We start from the raw sequence: 23659 nt of genomic DNA on the forward strand, positions 1-23659 counted from the left end.
TGTGTTGTGCTTTTCTAGTACTTAAAATAAGTCACTCATCAACTCATTAATGCAAAAATTTCAATAGGTATAATAAAAATAATGCCGATCTATGAAGCTTTTTTATTCGGAAAGAAAAGAGATTATATTTTTTAAACAAACTTACAGTCCTAGTTTAGAAAAAACATCTAATTAAATAGAACGCTACCAATAAAAATACAAGAACATATAAAACCGAACTTTACCGGTAAAAGTCAATAACCGGTTTTTGGCAGCACTATTAAGCACGTAAAAAATTTTCTTCCACTTGCCATCGTGCGAAGCGGTCTAGTGGAAATAGCAAAATGGCTTCTCTGTGTAGACAAATTATTCGCGGAAATGCGCTTAAAGGTGTTCTCTTGAACTCCGCTCGTCGCGGATATGCCGACAAAAGTAAGTACATTCTAAATGTTCTGTATGAGCCCCAACCTCACTTGTCAAAATTGAGTTACGTAATGTCAAAATCACCCTAAAAATATGACAAAACCCCATGGAAAGTATTATTTTCGAAATGTCCAAAGGGTCCATAATTTTTTTAATTGATAAAGAACTACTCTTTAATATATACAAAGCTATTCCGCCGTTGTCAATCTTTCACGTATTGATTTTCCTGTAATTGTTTTTTCCTAAAAAATATATATTTTAAACTATTAAAATTAAATTTATTTGTTTTGCATTCAGCCTGTGTATATGTGTGTAGTTTTAATTTAAATCAGTTTTGTAGGTTACATGTGTTATACTCTTATCTCATAAGGATATTATCTTTATTTATCTATGCAGGTCCTTATAAAGGCAAATCCCTGCTCAGCAAATCAAACCGGAGCGGATAGTACATAATCCATTGACAATATTTACGTGTTCTTTATGAACAATTATCCTGAACTATATGTTAATATAAAAAAAGTATGTTTGCTACCCATACAAGCTATTTTCTCACCTATAGAAGGTTAGGTTATGTTACATTTTATAGTTTAGGCCCATAAACTTATCACCAAATTAACCAAATATGCTTATATTTTATATAATAATAAATAAAGCATAGTAGTAGTATATGTATTTATGCAATAAATACATGTCACCAATATATAAGAACACACAATTTCAAGCTAAAACTATAGTTTGTTTTTTTTAGCATTAGAAAGAAGGTAAGCGATCTTGACATGTCTTTTAATTGAAAAACGCTTTTTAAAAATCAGTAACCTATTACTTATGAAAGCAGAAGAATATAAATGATTGTATTTGATTCATAATTGTTACATATTTGCCATTATTTATTTTTAAAATGTGTTTTTCAATAAAAAGACACGTCAAGATTGTTTACCTTATTTCTAATGCTAAAAAAACGAACTATAAAGTATAATTATTTAATAGAAATGAAACTAAACTTTAAGTAACATTGAATTTTCTTATTGTATTAATATCAGTGGCTAATGGTAATGATTGCTGTTTTTATAAAGCTTCTTTATTCACTACTAAACAAGCACACCTAGCATTCCTAATTAGGTCATGATTTCAGAAGTATTTAAATAAATAACAACAATGGTTTAAACACAAACTTTGGTTTTAACATTGATGACCTTCAAACATGACCTCTGTAATCAAAATCAATCATGACTTTTTTTTATTTAAACTTACACTAGGTTTCTAGTACTACTATACAATTAACTTGACTTTATGGACCAACTGATAACGTTGTGAGACCCACCATACAATTTTCCTATTTTTAATTTGAACTTTGTTGGACAGCAAATTGGGATGATTTCGTTTGTTTGAAGTTATTTGTTTTACAAGGGGGCAAAGTTTTTGTATTTGCAAACAAAATTTGCCCCCGAGTGAAACACAAAATTTTTCACCATACCAACCTGAAGAAAATATTAACTGTAAGATATCAAACAAAATCAAATCCAAATGAATGTTATTAAATATTTATCATTCAAAATCATCATTGAAATGTCAATTCTACCAGCAAACATGAAAACAACTCAAAATTTGTATTTGATTACTTTGCCTCACATGTGAATAAAATGCAACTTTGCTTTCAGTTTTTGAACAATCAAGAGAGCCTTTACCAGTTGGTGTGATGAAAAATTATATGTTTAAATTATACTTTAAATCAAAACAAGGTTTTTGAATAGACACCCTGTCTCTCCCTAATCCAGATATTCCCTTTTTGACGACAGCCTTTTGCATCCAACTTGGGTTAAAGATAAGAATTACCAATATTATTATTTTCTAATGCTAATATAATAAACAATAGTTCCCATATCAACCTAGAAAAATAGGTAAATAATAGGTTGAATAATTTTACGGTTTAGACTCACTTGTTTTAAGTCATATGCTCGCGCGACATGTTTCGGGGAGCCTAGGTCTCCTTTCTGAAGCACTAACAGTGCGAGCAGCATTCACGACGGCCGTGTATCGCGTACACTACTGACTACGACTAGCTAGTGCTTAGTGACTTAACCGTAAAATTATTCATTGTTACTAAGGTGTATTCGGGTATTTCCGAATGAATGAAAGTGGCGGATAATTCCGAAAGCTGACTCTTACTACAACGGTATATGAGTGACTTTACAATGATTTTCGGGATTACCAGATTTCCGGAATTACCCGAATAAACCTTATGTCTCACAACAGTTTAAATTCGAACCTATATCTCAACCAGTGATGCCGGATCCCCTGGAGCACGCCACCGGGCTGGAGAGGAAGGAGCTCCTCGCCATCCAGTCCGGAGACGATGACCCGTTCAACATGAAGGTCCTCAAGAAGGCTGCCGGTACCAAGGCCAACCCCACCCTGGTGCCGTCCTGTTTCGACGCCCGGATTGTTGGATGCATATGTAAGTAACATAATAAAAATAGCGAGGCCTACTGGATCTGGGAGGCCCAAGACCGAATAAAATTGGAGAGGCCTACACCTCTTAGGAGGATTCTTGATATAGATAAAATTAAGTTAAAACCCAAGATTAAGTTTTGTTACCCAGAAATAAAAAGGCTTTTTTATTTTTATTTATTTTATTATGTAAGTAACTGAACTTAGAGATGCAACGGATAGTTGTTTGGCCGGATACCGGATATCCGGCCTGGACACTGACCGAATATCCGGTATCCGGCCGCCGGATATTCGGCCGGCGGAACTATACCTATATTTTGAGTTATGCAGGTGCTCGTCGTGCAGGTTTCGACCTGTTTCGTAGTGAACGATCGCGCGGACACATTTCTAGGACCGTAACGAGTTTTATCACTTTTAAAAGAATAAACTGATTCGATTATGACCGTGACTGTTTTTAGATTCCATTTTTTACCCCAAAATGTGTTAATTTTACTATCCGGTATCCGGCCGGATAGTAGGTCACTATCCGGTATCCGGCCGGATACTAAAATAAGGGCCGGATAGGCCGTATACCGGATAGTAACCGGATATCCGGTGCATCTCTAACTGAACTCCTATGTAAGAATCAAACACCTATATTATACAGTGTTTTTTAAAACTCCTTTAACTTTGGGGTATTACTATAGTAGTTTATGCAACAGTGATATAATAAGGGTTCTTAAAATTCAAGGGTCGAAGTTACAAAACGAGACGTAGTCGAGTTTTGTAAAAAAAGACCCGAGAATTGTAAGAACCAATTATGAGCTGTTGCATACATTACTTTTTCTATGACAGCTGCAGCAAAAAAAAGAGTTATTATAAAAAAAAAAGAGTTATTATTTAAAAAAAATTGAGTTATTGTTTAAAAAAAAAAAGAGTTATTATTGTAAATGAAAACATACCTCTTTCAATCAAGATGATCGGAACTTGTATCTTTAAAAAAAATAAAGCAGTTGTATTATACTCATAAGATGACTGCTAGCAGTCATCTTATGAGCCTATAGACAAATCATTCAAATGACATTGCTTTAGATATCACTGTCAGTCATTTAATTGACACATTTAAGTGCTGGAGTAGAAAAAGTACATTTAAGGAAACTGAATGGCAAAGTTAATTTTTATAAATTTATTTTTTTATTTTTTATTTTTCTTAAAAGTAATTAATAGTGTTGTGACACGGACATTATGTTTAAATCCACCAGCCAGTCATGATACAAGATTAAACATTCAAACCTATCCTGCGTAAAATATACGGTGTAGTTCTACTCTTACCACCTTCTACACAATACCTAGCAAAGTTTTAAGTTCCTGAGCTAAAGCGCTCACAGATTATTGCCTCTCTGGTACTAATTTGGCATGAGTATGGCATTTGGCACATTAGATTTCAATATTTTCAATATCATGTAAGGATTATCAGTTCTAGGTATCCTTGGATATGGTATATAATGTATTTCGCATTTATGCTTATGTTTTTTTTACTGATTATTTAAGGCTGGCGTCCACTAGACTCGCCAAGGCGAATCGAATCGAAACGCAAATAATTAGCCTCCTATATTTCTAATGCAACTGCGTCCATTGACGAAGAGCGCGTCAATGGACGCAGTTGCATTAGAAAATATAGGAGGCGAATTATTGCGATTCGATTCGATTCGCCTCGGCGAGTCTAGTGGACGCCAGCCTTTAATGTTCTTAAGGAAAACTGCTACATTGTTGAGTTTTCCTTAAACCATTCATCATCCATACTGACAAGTTATATACCTTATTGCAAAGGAATAAAGTCTACATTGGTCTGATAAAAGTATTGCTATTAGAACATTGCACAATGCACAATTTGAGTCTAAGCATTACTTCTTTTATTTATCGTTAGGTGCCTTCAATACGGCGACATGGGCACAAAAGGCTTTAAAGGATATTTTTCATTTTTTTTATTAAGGTCTAATCTCAAAAAATCGTACAGTTTTGAGATGTGGTCGTATTGCAGGCAGAGGAATCATAATTTCGACAAAAAATCGCAAACAAAGACTTCAACTTGCGATTTCTTGTTAAGGTAATAATTAGGTTATTACTTATTATTATACTTATTGTTTTTTTTATGTTGTTTCAGGCGAAGAACACTCCACAGCTATTAGCTGGCTTTGGATACATAAGGTAAATACTATCTACCAAAAAGACGACGAGATATGCAAAAATTGCCTAAAGTGGCATTTAGATACCGGCGTTATATTAGATCCCAGGCCAGGTACAGTCAGCAGCAATAGTTGCTAAGCGGACGAGGTGTCCAAAATAATCTTGACGCGACTTTATTGTTAAGAGAATAAGAGCGCGTCAAGGTAATTTTGAACACCTCGCCCGCTTAGCAACTTCTGCTGCTGACTGTATCTATTTTGTTAGTTTTCTTCCCAACTCGTAAAGTGGTTAAACTCAATTCAATTGAGAATTTATGCTTTAATTCATGCATGGTGTGAAATAATTTATTTTAAATGTAGTATAAAGTATAAATACCCTATTAGTTAATAATCGTTTGTAGAGATGCCCCGAATAGTGGTTTTGGCCGAATACCGAATATTCGGCCCCTCTCTCGGCCGAATACCGAATATTCGGCATGCCATGCGAACATTTTTAATCACAATTATTATGAAAAATTATCGCTAAAGCTTTGGATTCCTCCGAAAACGGTGCCGTCATATTACGGCCGCTATATAGCGTTGACTGACGTCACTAGAACGTTGTCTATGTAAACAAGATGGCGCGGTTTCCTAGACGGCGTTACGTTACGTTGATTGTCAACGTAACGTAAGATGACGGCCGTCATGACCTTGTCGATAGTTTCGTGAACGTTTTATTAGATAGCGGTGACGCCATTTTGAATAAATGACACGAGATTTGAATAAATGATTCCGTACTACGATTATTTTCCTCTTCTGATGATATTTTTCGTCCTCCAAGTAAATTATAGATGATCAAGCAAATCTTGTCAGTAGGAAAAGGCGCGAAATTCAAATTTTCTATGGGACGTTATCCCATCGCGCCTACATTTTTCAAATTTGCCGCTTTGACCTTAGTGGATGACGGTGTGTTATGACGCCGTGGTACTTTCCACATGTCGCCACCGTAAAGACGGCCGTCTTTTGCTGCCGCTATATGACGGCCGTCATATGACGGCACCGTTTTCGGAGGAATCCAAAGCTTTACAAAGCTCAACGTTAGATGACGTTAGCTAAGATATATTTTTGTTGAACAGCATTAATGAATAAAGTCAAACAAAACAGACTCATGATAAAAATAAAGTGTTATTTATCAACAAATGCTCAAAAAGGGTCTTCGTATTTAACAACTTTCCAAGAACACATTCTAAATATACCTACATATTTTTTGGTTAATTTTATTGTGCAATTTTTCTTTTTAAGTAGGCAACATTCGGCCGAATACCGAATATTCGGCAAAGTGGCCGAATAGGCCGAATACCGAATAGTTGCCGAATATTCGTGGCATCTCTAATCGTTTGTCTTTATCTGTCAGGTCTTATGTAGGTATTTGTAAGAATAAGGCTTGTAAAGTTTTATGAATACCTATAATAAGGTTAATGTCCATACTTTACATTATTTTGTATTTTCTAACTGATGGGTCTTTTTTCATTTTTCAGGGCCAGCCCCGCCGCTGCGAGTGCGGACACTGGTACAAACTTATCGAGAAAACGCCCCTCTAAACGCAATTTAGTTTTACGTAGCTACCACACTGCAATAAGCGCGCATATCTCTACGCATTTTTGTTATCTTTGGTTCCTGGTGTTGCCATACGCAAAAATTTAGAGGTGCAATAGTTGTCAATAAATCAGAAATAAACATTAAATAATTATAAGCATACTTCGCGTTTTATTGTGGACTGCCTTGAGTTGATGTGTACACAAATGTAATTTGGGTTTAGATTAGTGGTTAAATAAACGTTTGACTGTTATGATATTTTGTCATTTCATTTGTTGAACCAAAGAGAATAGAGTGCAAAGAATATAATACCATAGAGAAATATAGTAAGACAAGAGTGCTCACTCCATACATCAGTTAGACTATTAATTTCAGTGTCTATATCTAGCATCGAGTAGCGGAACTATCAGTACTGCTACTTGACAATAGATGTAGCACCGACCGGAAAGTCTTATCTCAACAGCACAAGACTTTCCGATCACGTAGCCACAGTACTTTTACTGCCATCTTTCGACAGAAGATAAAAACTGTTAGTTGTCATTTGACTTTGATCTTTATTCTTTCACTGATATGTGTCAATTTGTTAAATGTCGAAAATTTACGCCATCTACTCGACAGTGGGCCAAAAGTATGGCGCCACCGCTCGAAAAGATTGCACCATACCATACCTTTGGCCTAGTCCGACTTATGTGTATTACCAACATGTATATGGATTTTTATTAAAATAAATATTAATTCATTACAATATTCCATAAATAGAGATGAAACAGTTCTACCATATTCAGGATGTGATTTTTGAAATGGTTGCTAACGCCATCTGCCATCGAGTAGTGGAACGACTATAGTTAATCTACTTCCCGCTAGAGAACTCTAGTAGTTTCTATATGATATTGTAAGGCAATTAATGAAATTATGTGTTCGCATACAGACCTATCTCTACATGCCAAATTTAAGCCTTCTAGGTCTTCAGGAAGTAGTCTGTATTTTCTATGACACGAATTTCATATGGTTCGGACAGTGAAAATTAAGGTATTTATAAAATCTAAAGTATAATAGTTAGCCTAGTAAAAATTGGTGTATTTGATAAGTCTACTAACTACATGGTATACTAAAAATTTCAGGTCTCTAGCGTTATCCAAGCCGAAACCTGCCTTAAGTTTGCGGTAAAGTGTTAGATCTTGGTTTTACCTTTTTCCGACATCTATGGTAGACTTATCAAAAACTACTTTGGTTAATCTATTCGCCACTGGATGGCTCTAGGTGTTACAATAAAAACCGGCCAAGTGCGAGTCGGACTCGCGCACGGAGGGTTCCGCACCATCAACAAAAAATAGAGCAAAACAAGCAAAAAAATGGTCACCCATCCAAGTACTGACCCCGCCCGACGTTGCTTAACTTCGGTCAAAAATCACGTTTGTTGTATGGGAGCCCCACTTAAATCTTTATTTTATTCTGTTTTTAGTATTTGTTGTTATAGCGGCATCAGAAATACATCATCAGTGAAAATTTCAGCTGTCTAGCTATCACGGTTCGTGAGATACAGCCTGGTGACAGACGGACGGACAGCGGAGTCTTACCCTGAAAACTATTGTGCAAGTCCAGTTAATTTGCATTAGGATGTAGTGTAGAAACAAAAATAAAACTCCAATCATTCACATTAGCTAAATATGATTTATTTATAGGACACTTATTCATTTGAACTTCATTATTTTAGGCGTAATAAATATAAATTAATACATTTGACGGAAAATATAGTCAACAAAAAGGCAAGAAGTTAATAATTTACAACATAAATATTTTGGTATTAGGCCTTAGGTTCACTAAAATAAGTTATTGCTAGAAAAGTTTTTTATAGTAAAGCGGCATACATACATTTTAAAGTATTTTGTGTCAGTTCATACAAAAAGGGACTTGGAAACATTGTAATATAGCATCGCTAATAGTAAGCGACCATCTCGCTATGGTACCTTTTTGTACAAAACGCCACAACATAATTTATTTAGTAAGTTCTACTATTATTCATTTCATTTTTAAATCTAACTGTACTTTCACCAACAATGTGAAATTAAAAAATACTTTGTAGAGTAGAAACCATTCTTAAAATGCACAACAAAATATTTAACTACAGATCATAATTTTACGTAAGATCCGTTGGATCCGGGTTCAGATCCGGAAAATACTACAAGTAGTTGGATCCTAATCCATTTTGATGCGAGAATACAAAACTGAGAGCTTAGCATTTTAATATTTAACTCTACAATATAATTTTAAAGTTAATATTTCAAGTTATACACAGAAAAACTGAACTTTCGATTCACATACATAGTTATTTACGTATATTTTGTTAATTTGTTTTGTTAACCTAATCCCAGTATTTTAGTTACAAATCTTCTATCATATCGCTCAAAGACTTTGGTGTACCAGATTACCAGTAATTGTTGATAATAACCAAACCAGTAACTAGTAAATAATAGTTTCTGGTTCAGCTTTGGTTATTTCAAATCGACGACGACGATTGGTAAGTATGAAATAATCTGCAGCCGACTGTATAATTAAAATTGATACCAAACTGGTAGGTACACCGAAATCTATGTCAATAGGGGGTATTACTGCAATGTTCTGCCGCCAGAGTGCAGCACTAACCCATCGTAAACATACGTAAACCATAGAGTAACTTATACATACATACTGTTTCTTAATAAACTGATTTTTTACAAGTTTTCACAGACAATAAAATATGACATTGATACATCAAGGGCCTACCGGGAAACGCGAAAATCGAAACTCAGCTATCTGCCTCTTTATCGCTCGAATATGCAACTGATGGCAAATGATAGAGAGGTTAGATAACAGCATTTCGACTGTCTCGTTTGCGGTAGTCAGTAGACCATCAGATTGTGATGGACTGTGGAAGTGGCGCCCTCTACGCAGAGTTTCGCGTAATATTCCCTATTTGAATACTTAACCCAAATAACATAATCGTTGCTAACTGTACTAGACTATCACAATTCTCAACAATCACTAACATGTATGGACTACATCTACTTAGGCGTTTATTTTGACAGTTAAATATTATACAGGGTGTCTCAAAATAGTAACTAAACAGGAGCAGCGTTAAGGCCTATGCACACTGGATGCGTGTGCTTAAACGAGCACGTACACTTTGTAATATACGGACCCTTATGAGAGACGGCACACCGCATGCGTGACGTGTGCGTGCACGGTTCCAACATTTTAGCGCGCAAGCAGCTGGTGTGCTCTGGCCTTTATCCTTAACTCACCCCTTTTTAGGGTTCCGTATTTTATACCATGTTACTATTTTTGAGGCACTCAGTACCTATTCATGTTATTTTTACGGACAAGCACAAAATTAGGTATTCATATTCATATTATTCATCATTTCGGATTCCGGAGTTTGTGGCGACGGGTACTTCTATCATTTTCATCAATATAGGAAACCGTCTTGTATGTATAAAAGAAACTGCCATTTAGTGACATTTTGAAGAAGGAAGTACTTCTCACATAGCTTGGGTATGGTGACAGCTGTTATCTCCATACAATTTATGACCTTTAAAAAATGCATTGAGATGACAGCTGTCACTGTACCCAAGCTATTTTATAATACTATAATCAGAATAGGTAAGTACTTTTAAACAATCTTGTTATTTTAATACAGAATAAAAATAAATATTACAGTACATATGGCCCCATTTTCCCGCACTAGTGCGTAAAATAGCACTTTTCGTGTGTATGTCAAAAGTTTAAAGGGCCATATGTACTGTAAAACGTTGTACGATACACGTGCGAATAGGTAATTCGCAACTCGTGTCGATTTAAAACACTCCCTTCGGTCGTGTTTTAATTTATCGCCACTCGTTTCGAATTTCCTCTTTTCCGCACTTGTATCGTAAATAACTATTGCGAGCAGTGGCGGATTTGCAGTCTTTGCCGCCCTAGGCTCAGACCCTGTAGCCGCCCCATCAGCATCAGCACCCATCATATCATTGACTACATTTAGGTCAGGCAACGAAAAGGTATAGAGGGAAATGCTTGGGAGACATTTAAACTTAGTAACTTTGTTTGGACTCGTTAGGAGGTGAAAATATCAAAAGTCCCCGGCCGTAGCCCTTGAGCGGGGGTAGAGAGGTTTGATTTGAAGGTTCCATTTTTCGGTTTTTTGCTTATAATATCTTAGAAACTATGCGTCGTTGTGACATGATCATTATACAAAATGAAAGCTGATTAAATTTGCTACAAGTTTTATACAGTCGAGTTTTTCGATAGGTATCTTGTTTCGTTTTTGAGAGCCGCTCTTGAATGTCTATAATTTTGCATTAAATTTCCATCAATAATATTCACGGTGCTCACGAGGAAAGGAACCCGAAAGATTTTTACAGTGTAGCAGATCTGCGAAATCGACTCCACACTCGCGTTCGCGGCTTCGCGCCGCGATTCGCGCACGAGTGTGGAGGGCCCTATACAAGCCCCCTCCAGACTATTGTGCGTGAATCGCGGCGCGACTTCGCCGAGCGAACATATCGCGACGTTGACGTATGACCCACACTCGCAAACTTCTCGGTGATTTCGCAGTTTAGTTTGGGCCAAGATGGCTGAAAAGCATCAGCTGATCGAGTTTAACTGTCATTTATCTAAGGCATCATACTTGCTGTAGCTATTTTTCCATTTTGTTTAGTTGTAAAACCGTAAAATATAGCCGCTATATATAATAGAATTAATATTTATAGTCCGTCAACCAAATCTTGTCAGTAGCAATGTAAAGCAAACTAAAGTAGGGCAACACTCAAAGAGCAGTATTGCGCTAAGAAAAGCAGCAATGTACATCGAACCATAAGATTTTTTTTCCGCTGAGCGCGCCCTGCGTACGTCAATTCAAATTGTCACTCGCGGTTTATTGAAAAAAATTGAAACATGGACGGACAATTTAAAAGCGATGTTAAAACAATGTTAATCAAAATGATGAACAAATTTGAAGATATCAAAAACAACTCCCTATACTAAAATAAAATCATATCAAAATGCAGATAATTAGATAGTGCATATATTTGTTATTTACAATATAATATGCCACTTGTTAATGTAAATTAGTGTACTGTTCTGAATGAATATGACATACCTGTGTAATTTTTTTGATTGGTATATATTGTACAATATACATATTAAAAATAAAACAACTGATATTTGGGTGTTTATTTAATTTAAAGGTAAATAAGATAAGGGGCACTTTTCGACTTGGTTGCGTTGTACACGTATATAAACCGCCATAGGTAAGTATTGTCTGAAGAGATACTTTCTACTACGAACGCCTTATATTGGGCAAGATTTAATCCTGCAACAAACATGTATGGATTAGGTAGATATTGCGAAAGAACGGCGATATAATCAAGGCTCTTAATACTGTTTAAAAGGTTTACCTTTGTAAATAGTCACAACTGATTGCTGAAAATATTAGACATGTGGGCCTATGGACGGTTTCCAGGACACAATTTATGGTCTTGTTGGATAGATTTAGGCATACGTTTTCATTTTATTTATGCCTTTTAACCCTAAAACAAAAAAACTGAACATAATCTTAAAAGTTCGAAAGAGTTCTTCCAGTACTTGTCATAACCTCCATTTTTAGTAATGTTTACCATCAACGAGCATGATTGTACATTGTAGGCCCCTTAGCTTTGCTTATTCTTATTTAATGTATTGGTATTTAATGGTGATAGCAGAAATATCTCTTGAAACAGAAACGATTCAGAATGAAAACCAAATGAAAACAAATAAGGTGACGGCTGTCATTGACGATCCACATTCCACAGATAAAACACTGATAACACGCGTTTTGGAATTATTTGAACACAGTGTTGCTAACCCGCGATTTTTCAAATTTGCCGCCTTTTACTACTGACAAGATTTGGTTGACGGACTTTATCTTGCAACAGATGAGCAGATATTGTGGAGTCTTGCAAGTTCGCGCTTCGCGCCTTCTTTGACGCTGGCCGAAAAACCGACAAAAAACGGGGAACAAGGCGCGAAGGCGTGAACAATCTGTGAAATCGACGCCACACTCGCGTTCACGGCTTCGCGGCGCGATTCGCGCACAACTGTGGAGGGCCTTCAATATATCGAAAAACTGTACTAAATAAAACTTGTAGCAAATTTAATCAGCTTTCATTTTGTACAATGATCAGTCGTTAGAACGCATAGTTTCCGAGATATAAGCGAAAAACCGAAAAATAGGACCTTCAAACCTCCCTCTTCCCCCGGCTCAAGGGCTACGGCCGGGGACTTTTGATATGTTCACCTCCTAACTAGTTCAAACAAAGTTACGAAGTCAAAAATTGTGTTCCAAGCATTTCCCTCTATACCTTTTTTTGAGAATTCGTTGCCTGGCCTAATTTTAAGTTATTTCTTGTTATCATCAGCGATTTTTTGTCACAATTTGCCGCCCCTAATATCTCGCCGCCCTAGGCTCGTGCCTACTGTGCCTTATGGGAAATCCGCCACTGATTGCGAGCGAGACTTATGTTAACAAAACATTTAATTTTGTATCTGTAATATGAAAACAGTTATTTTAATTACGGTCTTTTTCCTGTAAGGACAAGTAAAATATTCAGTATTTAGTATTTCAGTTTATAAATAAAATATGTCAGTTTTACCCAACATTCACACATACAGTTCACACTTCACTCATTCACCTTAGGGCCACCCCACAGCGTCTCCGGAGCGTCGGCGTCTAGTCAACTCTATGGCTGCTGGTCGACGCAACGTTGGCGCAACTGCGCAGCGACGCCATTTTCCATAGCGCCGGCTAGACGCCGACGCTCAAAAGACGCTAGTGTGGTCTGGCCCTTACAGCCACCCCACAAGCGTCTCCCGAGCGTCGTCGTCTAGTCAACTACATGGCCGCTGCTCGACGCAACGTTGGCGCAACTGCGCAGCGACGCCATTTTCCATAGCGCTGACTAGACGCCGACGCTCAAAAGACGCTAGTGTGGTCTGGCCCTTACAGCCACCCCACATTAAGCGTCTCCGGAGCGTAGGCGTCTAGTCAACTCTATGGCAGCTGCTCGACGCAACGTTGGCGCAACTGCGCAGCGACGCCATTTTCCATAGCGCTGACTAGACGCCGACGCTTAAGACACTAGTGTGAGGCCCTTAATCACCCTTGAAAATTTTAACCAACTATTTGGCACCCTTTCCATCCAATATTACCGTACCGTCGCAATTAGATATATCGGAACGGCCGAGATGGTCAAAAATATCTGAACATGCACTCTAATCTAACGCCTTCACAATAGAGGCGTGTACAGATATCTGTGAGCACCTTGGTCGCTCCGGTATATCTGATGGCGACTGTACTAAACATTTCGGCAAACAATTTGAGTATTTGTGACTTGTATAAATGCATTAATGGTATTGTACATGTTAAGGCCGCACCACACCAGGTTCTAGTGACGTCCAGACGAGACAATTTTTCGCCAAACTGATGAAATTGTCCGATCGAATCAGGCCGTGCGGACGCAACGCCAATTTGATTCCCAGATCAAATCAGCAGGTGCGGACACAAAAATGCCAATTTTCGAAGTTAATATTTATGGAATGCAAATTGGTGATTAAATTGTGTACGGGTGGACGCTAGATGAGATTGGCGCACATTATTTTCCTGATCAAATCGGTCTCTACATTAGTGTTGCATAACTACCATCAGCGCGAGCGGATTCTAGGTCTGTGCTACCATCTACGCATTCATTACGTTTGCGTATTTTTTTTTAATGATTTATAGCTTTAATTCGTAAACTGATATAAGACAGATAAGACATGTACAGTCAGTTGCAGAGAGAGGTGACCCCCCCCCCCCCCTGCATAGACTGATAGGTTCAAATTCAGCTAAATCGATGATTTTTTTTATTGTTTCAACCTTTTTTTTTATTTACAGAACGAAAAAATTTCATTAAAAATCAATTTCCTTTCTAATATTGCTCAGTTATTGCGAAAACAACTATACTTTTTACAATAATTAATAATTTGTACAACCAAATACTTTCTCACAGTTTCGAAATAAATACTTAATGAAACCTCAACAGTCAACGTTCATACCCCACAAAAAAAGTCAATTAAATTTTTCTGTCACATTCGACTTTTCCCTTCCAACTGTCAAAAAATCATCGGGACCCAAAAAAGGTGAATTTATATTTAATTCTCACTTTTCTCCAATATGGCAAGCTCATCATCAGTTTTTTGAAAATTAGCTTCCGAAGAATCATTGCTAGAATGTGAGCGACTGCTGAGTTTCTTGTCATCGTAGAGATTTGGGTCTAACCTGGAGTATTCGTTGAATTTGAAGTCTCTTGGTCTTTCGTGGGACCGGGGGCTTCCGCTTGCCTTTCTGTGGTAGTCGGACTCCAGTCTGTAGTCGAAGGTGGTGCCATAGGCGCTGCCGTCTGATATCCGGTTTAGTTTGTGTATCTGCTCTCTTAGTTCAACGACCTGGAAAAATGTGTTATTATTTTAATCACAAGAGACAGGCCAATTGGAACGTGCAACTGACATCAACGATATTTGAATATTGGTTGTCCCCAATCAAAAGGTACCACTATTTTTTTTTTCTGGCTTACTCCCTGCAATTTCCACCACCACCAATCGAATTTTTACCACTATGTCGCTTAGCATAAAGACGAAATTTGCTTGTCATCACTACATAGTATAAAACAAAGTCGGTTCCCGCTGTCTGTCCCTATGTATGCTTAGATCTTTAAAACTACGCAACGAATTTTGATGCCGTTTTTCAATAGATAGAGTGATTCGAGAGGAAGGTTTATGTATAATTTGTTAACCCGTGCGAAGCCGCCCGGGTCGCTAGTATCTTTATTCGAATAACCTGTCCGAGGGTCCTTATGGTGTCGACAAAGTGGTACCTTTTGATTGAACGTCACAAAATGACAAACCTGACTATAAAGTTTCTTATTCTCCCTGAGTATCGCAATATTTTCAGTTTCCATCAACTCCCTTTTACTCCACTGTATCGTGTTCTCCGATTTCAGTTTCTCAATCTCCATCTTCAGCTCCGCTATCTTCTCTTCTAGCGTCTGCTTGGCCGCTACCTCGTCTTGCAACTCATTCTGAAGTCGCTCTACCTCACTGTGACTAGAATCTGTTGATCCTAACGTCCTATCATTATGCTCCTGCATCTTCATATTATTTATCTCAGCCGTCAACGTTTCTACTTTAGCTAGAAGAAACGCTTTCTGATCCTTCTCCGTCTGTAAGCTTTTACAAGTCTCATCTAACCTCAACCTCATCTCGCTTAGTTTACTAGCCAAAACATTATCTACATTTGAGAATTTGTGTGAGTCTAACGATGCTCTCTGTCGAGGTTCATTCGGAGACACATAACCTTTCCTTCTTAATTCGACACCGTCCTCAGTAGTGAGTTCTCCGGAGACTATTCTGCTTTCACCGATAGTTAGTAACTTTTCGTTGTCTTTGATAACATCGGTTAACTGTTGGCCTAGATTAGTTTTCTCAGCTTTGAGCATAGAGAGTTCTTTGCTTAAAGCATCTACTTTGATCTTCAGTTGTTTCGCTTCTTCTCTCGCCTTATTTCTTTCGTTGCGAACCTTGCTCCATTTGTCTCTCCAGTTGGCCGTGCAGTCTGACCACCAGCGCATAGTTTTTTCCATCTGCGTGGCCCGGGCCCTGGCCTCGTCGAGTTCCCTCTGTATGAGGGCCTCCTTGGCCTCCCAGTCGGTTGTGGAGTACCGCAGGTCCGGCTCCCGGCTCCGGCGGTGGCTGCCTCCGTGTGAACTTTGCGCCATTTTTCATTTGATCTGCAAAGGAAAAGGTTTCATAACTTTTCAAAATTTTACGTCACCCTAGGCAAAATTTTACGTTACGCTACGCGTGGAGAAAATCTCACTTCCTGGCCAAGGCAAGACTTAAAACTTTAGACAAACCACGGGCGGTAATTCGTAAAGCCCCAGATCGCATATTTATGGCCCGAACTGAAGGTGAGGTGAGGTGACAAACACCTGCGATCAGGAGCATTCACGAGTTCACCTCCATATTGAATTGAATATCAGTTACAATGTAGGTATATGGTCTGGCCAATTTAAGATTCAATTCGAGTCATTTTAACATATTTTGTTAATGGAATGTAGTCTAGAATTGGGCTCTCATGTCTTATCTGTTATGTTGTAGTTTGGTTATTTTTATATACGGATTATACCTATACATACGGATGTGAGACATGGGCACTCAACAAAGAGCACCGAAACAGGCTTCAGTACCAGAGGTCTATGGAACGAAGTATGACGGGGAAACCCAGACTAGACAAAATGAGAAATGAAGACCTGAGACAAAAAACAAAAGTGACCGACATACCCACTAAAATAGACCAGCAGAAGTGGAGATGGACTGGCCACATGTTGAGAGACATGCAGGAAAAATGGAGTAAGATCGTAACGGATTGGTACCCAAGAGGTTGCACACGGAGTCAGAAGAAACCTCGAACAAGATGGGAGGATGAACTCAATCTCACAGCGGGCCCGAAATGGAGAAGAGTGGCCCACAACAGACCCCAATGGAAAGAGCTAGAGGAGGCCTTTGCCAAGCGGCACACTGAGCTTAGAGATTAAGCCCTTGCTACACGGTCGCCGACAAGCCCCTCAGACCGCGTGGCCTTGGTCTGGACGGACCGTGTAGACAGTTGTTTCCAACAAAATTTGACCAAAACTGACCAAGGTCAGACCAAGGACAGACGGTTAGAAGGCTTGTCGGCGACCGTGTAGCAAGGGCTATACTCTAACTCAGAACAAAAGGGCTTAATAGATAGATAGATATTTTTATATAAAATAATGTCCTAATATGTTTTTAGCACAGCATGGTGAAGACACCGGAGACTCCGTGTCCCCCGTTCCCATGCCCGCCGGCACCGAAGCCGCCGTGTCCGGCCGTGTGCCCCCCACCCCCTCCCCCACCAGCATGTCGGGTTAAGCCCATCATGCGCGGGTTGCACTGGGCACAGACGAAGAGGAAGCTGACTGAAGCGCTGCTTCTAAGTGCTGCAGTGGGACTCACGGTGTACTTTGGGTATACGCGGCCGCATATGGAGCGTTATAGGGAGTTTTATGCGTGAGTTTTACTTATTAAACCTGTTAAAGAGCAATGACTCAAATCTAATACCTTTAAAGGAGCAATTCTTGCATATTTATTTATTTATATGTATATATATTTCGGGGATCTCGGGAACGGCTCTAACGATTTCGATGAAATTTGCTATATGGGGGTTTTTGGGGGCGAAAAATCGATCTAGCTAGGTTTGGTCTCTGGGAAAACGCACATTTTCGAGTTTTTGTATGTTTTCCGAGCAAGGCTCGGTCTCCCAGATATTAACAATTAAATTTAAAATCCCCCTTTCCCTCAAAAATCCCTTACATCATTTTGGAAATGAGCTAATACTCTTCAAACTGCTGGGTCTATTTTTATTAAATATAGCTAAGAACCAACATATAGAAGCCCAGGGCCCCCATCATCAGGGAGCCTATAAGAACACACAGTAATAGTGTATATTTGATTACCCATAAATAGAATATCATAGTAGAAATATGCTAGTTTAATTTACTTTCTTTACTTACCAAAAGGGCCCCAAATTCATATGTGCCCAAGGGACCCAGCATAGTTTAAGATGGCCATGCGTATAGAAACAGTGGCGGAACACAATAGGGCCGGGCCTAGGATGGCAAGACATGTGGGGCGACAGTCTTTATGATGGGTGCTGAGAAAGGGGTGGCTAGTAGTTACTACAGGGCCTGGGGCTACAGGGCGGCCACTGTATAGAAATAGATCCATCCGTTATCCGTTTGAGATCTACAATGCCACAGACAGACAGACATTCTGCCCTCCTAAGCTAAAAAGCGGTATCTTCATATGGTTGAAAATACGGCCTTTTACCTTAGGAGGACAGCATTGGCGTCAAATTTATAACACCCCTGCTTTATTGCACCGGGGGTTAAAAATTGCTTGAATATCCTATAGTAGGTTGGCAAATAAGGTTTCAAATTACTTTCTGTCCAAGTTGTATCGATTTTATTTTATTTTACTGATTTTATTTTATTTTATCGTAATTCAAATTGAAAATATAGTTTATTAAATTATACAACGGGACTTAATAATAAGTATGTAAAAATCGTGAAAGTTTAAATCAGTGAAAATATAGTTTGTCAAAGAACTGTCTCATTTCAAACATAGACAGAGAGAATCAAACTATCTTTGTCTTACACAAGTATTAGCACCCAAAAGAAAAGGTTGAGTATAGTTTTTTTTTGTTCTTATTTACTGGCAGATTGGTTTGACCCACTATAGTGTAGCTGTAGTGTACAACTTTAAATAAAAATAGCCCATGTAGATCACAACTGTCTCCCTGTTCATGAGATACAACTTGCTGCCAGATGAACAGACAAAAAAGTGCTACTAGTCCAGTGACATTTAGGGCACTAGATGGCATTACAACAATTACTGTACATTCAATTCAAATGTAACTTTTACAAGAAAAAGAACTGTCAAGTCAACATTAAATTAACTGTTTCAGTTATGACAGATTCTCCTTTCTCTTTTGTTATTCTTAATAACAATAATAACATACGCTACTACAACAAACAGCGAGACAATTTGGGCAATTTCTAAAGTAGAGTAACGGAACATAACATAAATCGATTGATTCCAAAATTAAGCTATAAAACTAAATAAAATATAGAAACCTGCAAAGTGTAAAACAAGCACCGTTAACGTTTTTTCATTATATTATCACTTAAACACTCCGATAGTAGATAACACTATTTATTTTTGCAATTAAATGTCTAAAATAGGCCTTTTCATACAATCAACCATTTCTATACTTTTAAGGTCCGTACTCATTGGTAAAATACGGCAATTTTTTTATGGAAGTATTATACAATAGGAGCTATTAGATTTATATTGAAGGACTTATAACGCCCTTACGTTTGACCAATGAATAAAACACTATGTTAAAATAGAAAATTAGATAAAATCTGATTTTAAATGCAAAATGCAAATAGAAATAAATAAAATATAGTGTAGTGAGAATAGCCTTTATCATGACGCAGTGACGCATACGTTTCGATCTACGCAGAGCCCGTCGTTTTTAGCCAACGTCGATATATAATACTATAGTATAGTTTGTCAAAGGACTGTCTCATTTCAAACATAGACAGAGAGAATCATACTTTCTTTGTCTTACACCAGTACAAGCACCAAAGAGTAGTATAATATACTTGCTCAAGCAAATCTTGTCAGTAAAAAAAAGGCGGGAAATTAAAATTTTCTATGGGACGATATAAATAAATAAATAAATAAATATTATAGGACATTTTCCCATATCCCTTCGCGCCTACATTTTTCAAATTTGCCGCCTTTTTCTACTGACGAGATCTGCTTGACCAAGTATATATAGACTAGCACCCAAAAGAAAAGTATAGTTTTCCTGGTTCTTATTGACTGACAAATCGGTTTGGCAAACTATATTTTTTAAACTAATGTATAATTTTGTTTCAGACTTTCAGAATTTGACGATTGGGCCGATGATATGGCAAAAATGGGTCTGTTTCAATCTGTCCCTAAAGAAGGCTTCCCAAAGAAAGACAAAAAGAAATAGTTGTATACATTTGTCATTATTAATATTATATAAATATTGTTTGTACATGGCTTTAATCATTTATTACATAGAGGCCTACAGAGATAATTACTAGCGAGATTTAATTCTGGATTTTTTTAACCTCATCATAGTTTCTTTCGTTCGTCTATTGGCCGCTTTATTTATCGGTCGAATAAAGCCCTTGCTACACGGTCGCCGACAAGCCTTCTAACCGTCTGTCCTTGGTCTGACCTTGGTCAGTTTTGGTCAAATTTTGTTGGAAACAACTGTCTACACGGTCCGTCCAGACCAAGGCCACGCGGCCTGAGGGGCTTGTCGGCGACCGTGTAGCAAGGTCTTAATTGCTTGTGTGGAGTATTTCGAATTTGATCTGATTACTTCCGGCTGTCAATTTATTTTGATCAAAGTTCAAACATCCATGCCAAGGGTCTGTTTATATATTACGTAATACCACGTAATACGTAAGACTAGGGCTCGAAGGGGGTTGGGAGTAATACATGTTGCCATTGTTGCCTTCTCAGTCTAAGCTAAGCCTTATATGACGATTTCCTTAGTTTCCTACAGTTAACATGTTTGGGAAGAGTCGTTTGTCATAAGAGCACAGGCGTGTCAGGCATTTAAAACTACCGTACTTAATAAAACGATGGCTCGGCATACCTACTTAGTCGGCGTGTAGGGAAAATCTAGAACGACTTTGTTCATCTTAAGTACTTCAAAGTGCATCTTTTCAAGCTGTTACTTTATCAAAGCGTCCAGTACAAACGCGTAATTTAGAGTCGAGGAAAATGTACAATACAGAACATATTGATAAAGTTTTTATCAATGGTAGGTTCTCGAATTTCGTGAAACCATAACTCGTCTTCGCTACTGAAAGGTATGGATACATTTAATTGACCTATTAAGTGGCATCCTGTGGCAAGTCATTTCTAAAGTTTGTGGAATAGAGTCCGAATATTAGATTAGACAGATTTCTATCAAACATAGCTTAAAACCACCGCAAGAACTCAAACTTTCACGTCAGAATAAGTAATATGCTTTCACCTAAAAAATAACTGCATCGAAATCAGTCCATCCGTTGGAGAGCTACGATGCCTACGATGCCACAAACAGACAGACATTGGCGTCAAACATTATAATACCCAATTATTTCAAAAATAGGTATACCCCTCTTTTTGCGTCGGGTAAGCACGTAATATATTATAAACTTTTTTTAAAATATTGCTTAAAAAAAATATTCACAGGAAGTGATTCGTGTCCTCACGTTTCATGGCGGCAACCAATAGGAATCTTCGTAATTTATTACAAAACACAGAGATTATATTTTCCACCAATGATGCACAATCTTCATCGGAGCATGAAAGTCCATTGATATAACTTTGTAGTGTAGTCTCTTTTAACGAAATTATTTAATTATCAACGATTATTAAAGGTATTATATCTATACGCTATTCGTGATTCACAAAATAGCCTTGAACTATTTTAATATATTCCGTTGTAATATATAAACACGTATTACGATTTTTTTATTTTATCAAAAATTACCACCTCACAAAAGTTATAACTTGCATGTTTGTCTAGTTCGAGTCAATGCGCATGTCAAGTTGAAAATTGCAAATGGCGGCCGTTGTTATTGTTCGTACCGAATTAACTATTTGTAAATTATATACCAATCTTTTTAGCGATTTTTCTACTGGACTGATATATTGATGCGATACTATAACTTCTTAAAATTCAGCACGACGCATTTTATGTACGTTTTTATGTGCTTCGAGTGATTTTTCGGTATTTTATGTGTGTCATGCAAATGGGGTAAGCTGGAATTATCGGATGTCGCTTAGGTTGTTTTGGATAGTTTCAATAGGAAAATGGAGTGAAGTTCTGTGACCTAAAGTGTTAAAATGGAATCTGTATAAAGTATTTTAACTATCGCGTTACGTTTAAAGTGAAAAAAGAGTCAGGAACGGCTGTAATTTGCGAATGTTCCATGCCGTGACTGCACTCCCCCGTACATTTCAAAATGGCTGCTGCTCTTCACGATGTATGAGCTTTGCGTCACTGGAACATAGATCAGTGGACTCGATTTGTGTAGCAATATCAGTGATTCTAGTCGTGTGATTCGTTGTGAAAAATCGAAAATAAGCCAAGAAGAAAGCCCCGAACGCAACAGGGGCGGGACAAAAGTGGCGTATCATATGTTTTTGGAGTAGTGGACACTGGCCATTAAAGACTGATATTGCCTAGCGAAGCGATCGCGCCGGATAGTAATGTTGCGCTTAAATTTCCAGGATGATTTTCATCACAATGGAATAGAACTTGTGTGGAATTGAACGGAATGTGACATTGTATGAGAGGTAAGTTTATTTTTTTGGTTTATTTACATTTCGCGTAGTGTTAAGGGTGGTACGTCGAAATGGACATGGGGTCGCGCCGAGTGGTGTTGCGGCCGTCCGAGTGGCCGCGGCCGTATCCCCGTGGTCCGGGCGGGTGTAAACGCACGTTTAATTTCCTATGTTTTAATCTGCACGGTAATTAAGTTAAATTTTCGGGTTGTGTAACTAGTGTTGTTGTGTTTTTCGGCCGTCGAAACGACGACCTTGCGGTTACGTGCAAAGGATCTCATATTATAGTGTGACACTTTTGCTCCTGTTGCGTATATTCCGATTGTGTGCTGATGAAAGGTGAAATGATATACCAGGTTATTTTATTCTTATTAGCATTAGCACATGATTGTTTGTCAATAGTGTCAAATACGTAAATAGATGTTAGGTTAGGCATGGAATATTACAATAGTAAGTTCCTAACTTTCAGTTATAGATTTGATAACAGTGCTATATGAATGAAGTTTATATTATCAATGCATTGTTTTTGTCTCATTTCATCATTATTATATACATTTCTCTTCATATCAGTAACATGCTTATTATGTACTTATAATATCATTAAAAAAATTGTTTACAAATATGTAAGTAATGATAAAGTTATAAGTACTTCTTAGGCCTAGAATATTGTAAAACTTTTTGGTTTAATGAATAAATATATTTTATTTATTGATTTAGGCTCATGTTGGGGTTTTAAAATTTATTAAGACTGTTTCTTGTTATATTATATTATCGAGATTTTATCTAAACAAAACTGTAAATTTGTTGCACATGTTCATATTATTTTAAAGAACTATACACTTGTTTTTTTCAAGGTTATAGGTCAATGTCAGGAAGGTTTCAAATTTCTGTAAATAATATTTGGGGCATTATCTATGAAAAGGGACCTTATTGTCAATGGCGCTTACGCCGCACAGCGTCGCGCGGCATCGTATTTATATCGGAGCATCGTTAATAATGGCGTAAGCGCCATCGACAATAAGGTCCCTTTTCATAGATAACGTCACATTTTA

At 37.6% G+C, this 23659-nt stretch overlaps 4 protein-coding genes across 4 annotated transcripts in view; 3 read left to right on the forward strand and 1 right to left on the reverse strand.

The window, feature by feature from the left end:
- Positions 1-256: 256 nt before the first annotated feature.
- LOC134657886 (cytochrome c oxidase subunit 5B, mitochondrial-like) lies at positions 257-6752 on the forward strand. Its single transcript, XM_063513462.1, has 4 exons — positions 257-411; positions 2684-2857; positions 4994-5037; positions 6533-6752. Exons 1-4 carry the CDS (start codon positions 324-326, stop codon positions 6593-6595), a joined length of 369 nt encoding a protein of 122 aa, XP_063369532.1. The 5' UTR covers positions 257-323; the 3' UTR covers positions 6596-6752.
- Positions 6753-14791: 8039 nt separating this feature from the next.
- On the forward strand, positions 14792-20286 carry LOC134658006 (uncharacterized). The gene is made up of 3 exons (XM_063513603.1): positions 14792-14872; positions 17478-17729; positions 20169-20286. Exons 2-3 carry the CDS (start codon positions 17479-17481, stop codon positions 20266-20268), a joined length of 351 nt encoding a protein of 116 aa, XP_063369673.1. The 5' UTR covers positions 14792-14872; position 17478; the 3' UTR covers positions 20269-20286.
- LOC134658005 (coiled-coil domain-containing protein 102A) lies at positions 14793-16418 on the reverse strand. Its single transcript, XM_063513601.1, has 2 exons — positions 15545-16418; positions 14793-15086 (listed from the first exon to the last, which is right to left on the reverse strand). The coding sequence occupies exons 1-2, from the start codon at positions 16412-16414 to the stop codon at positions 14793-14795; spliced, it is 1164 nt and encodes a 387-aa protein (XP_063369671.1). The 5' UTR covers positions 16415-16418.
- Positions 20287-21857: 1571 nt separating the features above from the next.
- Positions 21858-23659, forward strand: part of LOC134658206 (titin-like) — a 40294-nt gene continuing 38492 nt past the window's right edge. The window contains exon 1 of the mRNA XM_063513815.1: positions 21858-22619. The gene's annotated coding sequence lies outside the window, so the exon portion shown is untranslated. The remainder of the gene's footprint in view (positions 22620-23659) is intronic.

Source organism: Cydia amplana, chromosome 21 (genome assembly GCF_948474715.1).
Source record: "Cydia amplana chromosome 21, ilCydAmpl1.1, whole genome shotgun sequence".
Classification (NCBI taxonomy): domain Eukaryota; kingdom Metazoa; phylum Arthropoda; class Insecta; order Lepidoptera; family Tortricidae; genus Cydia; species Cydia amplana.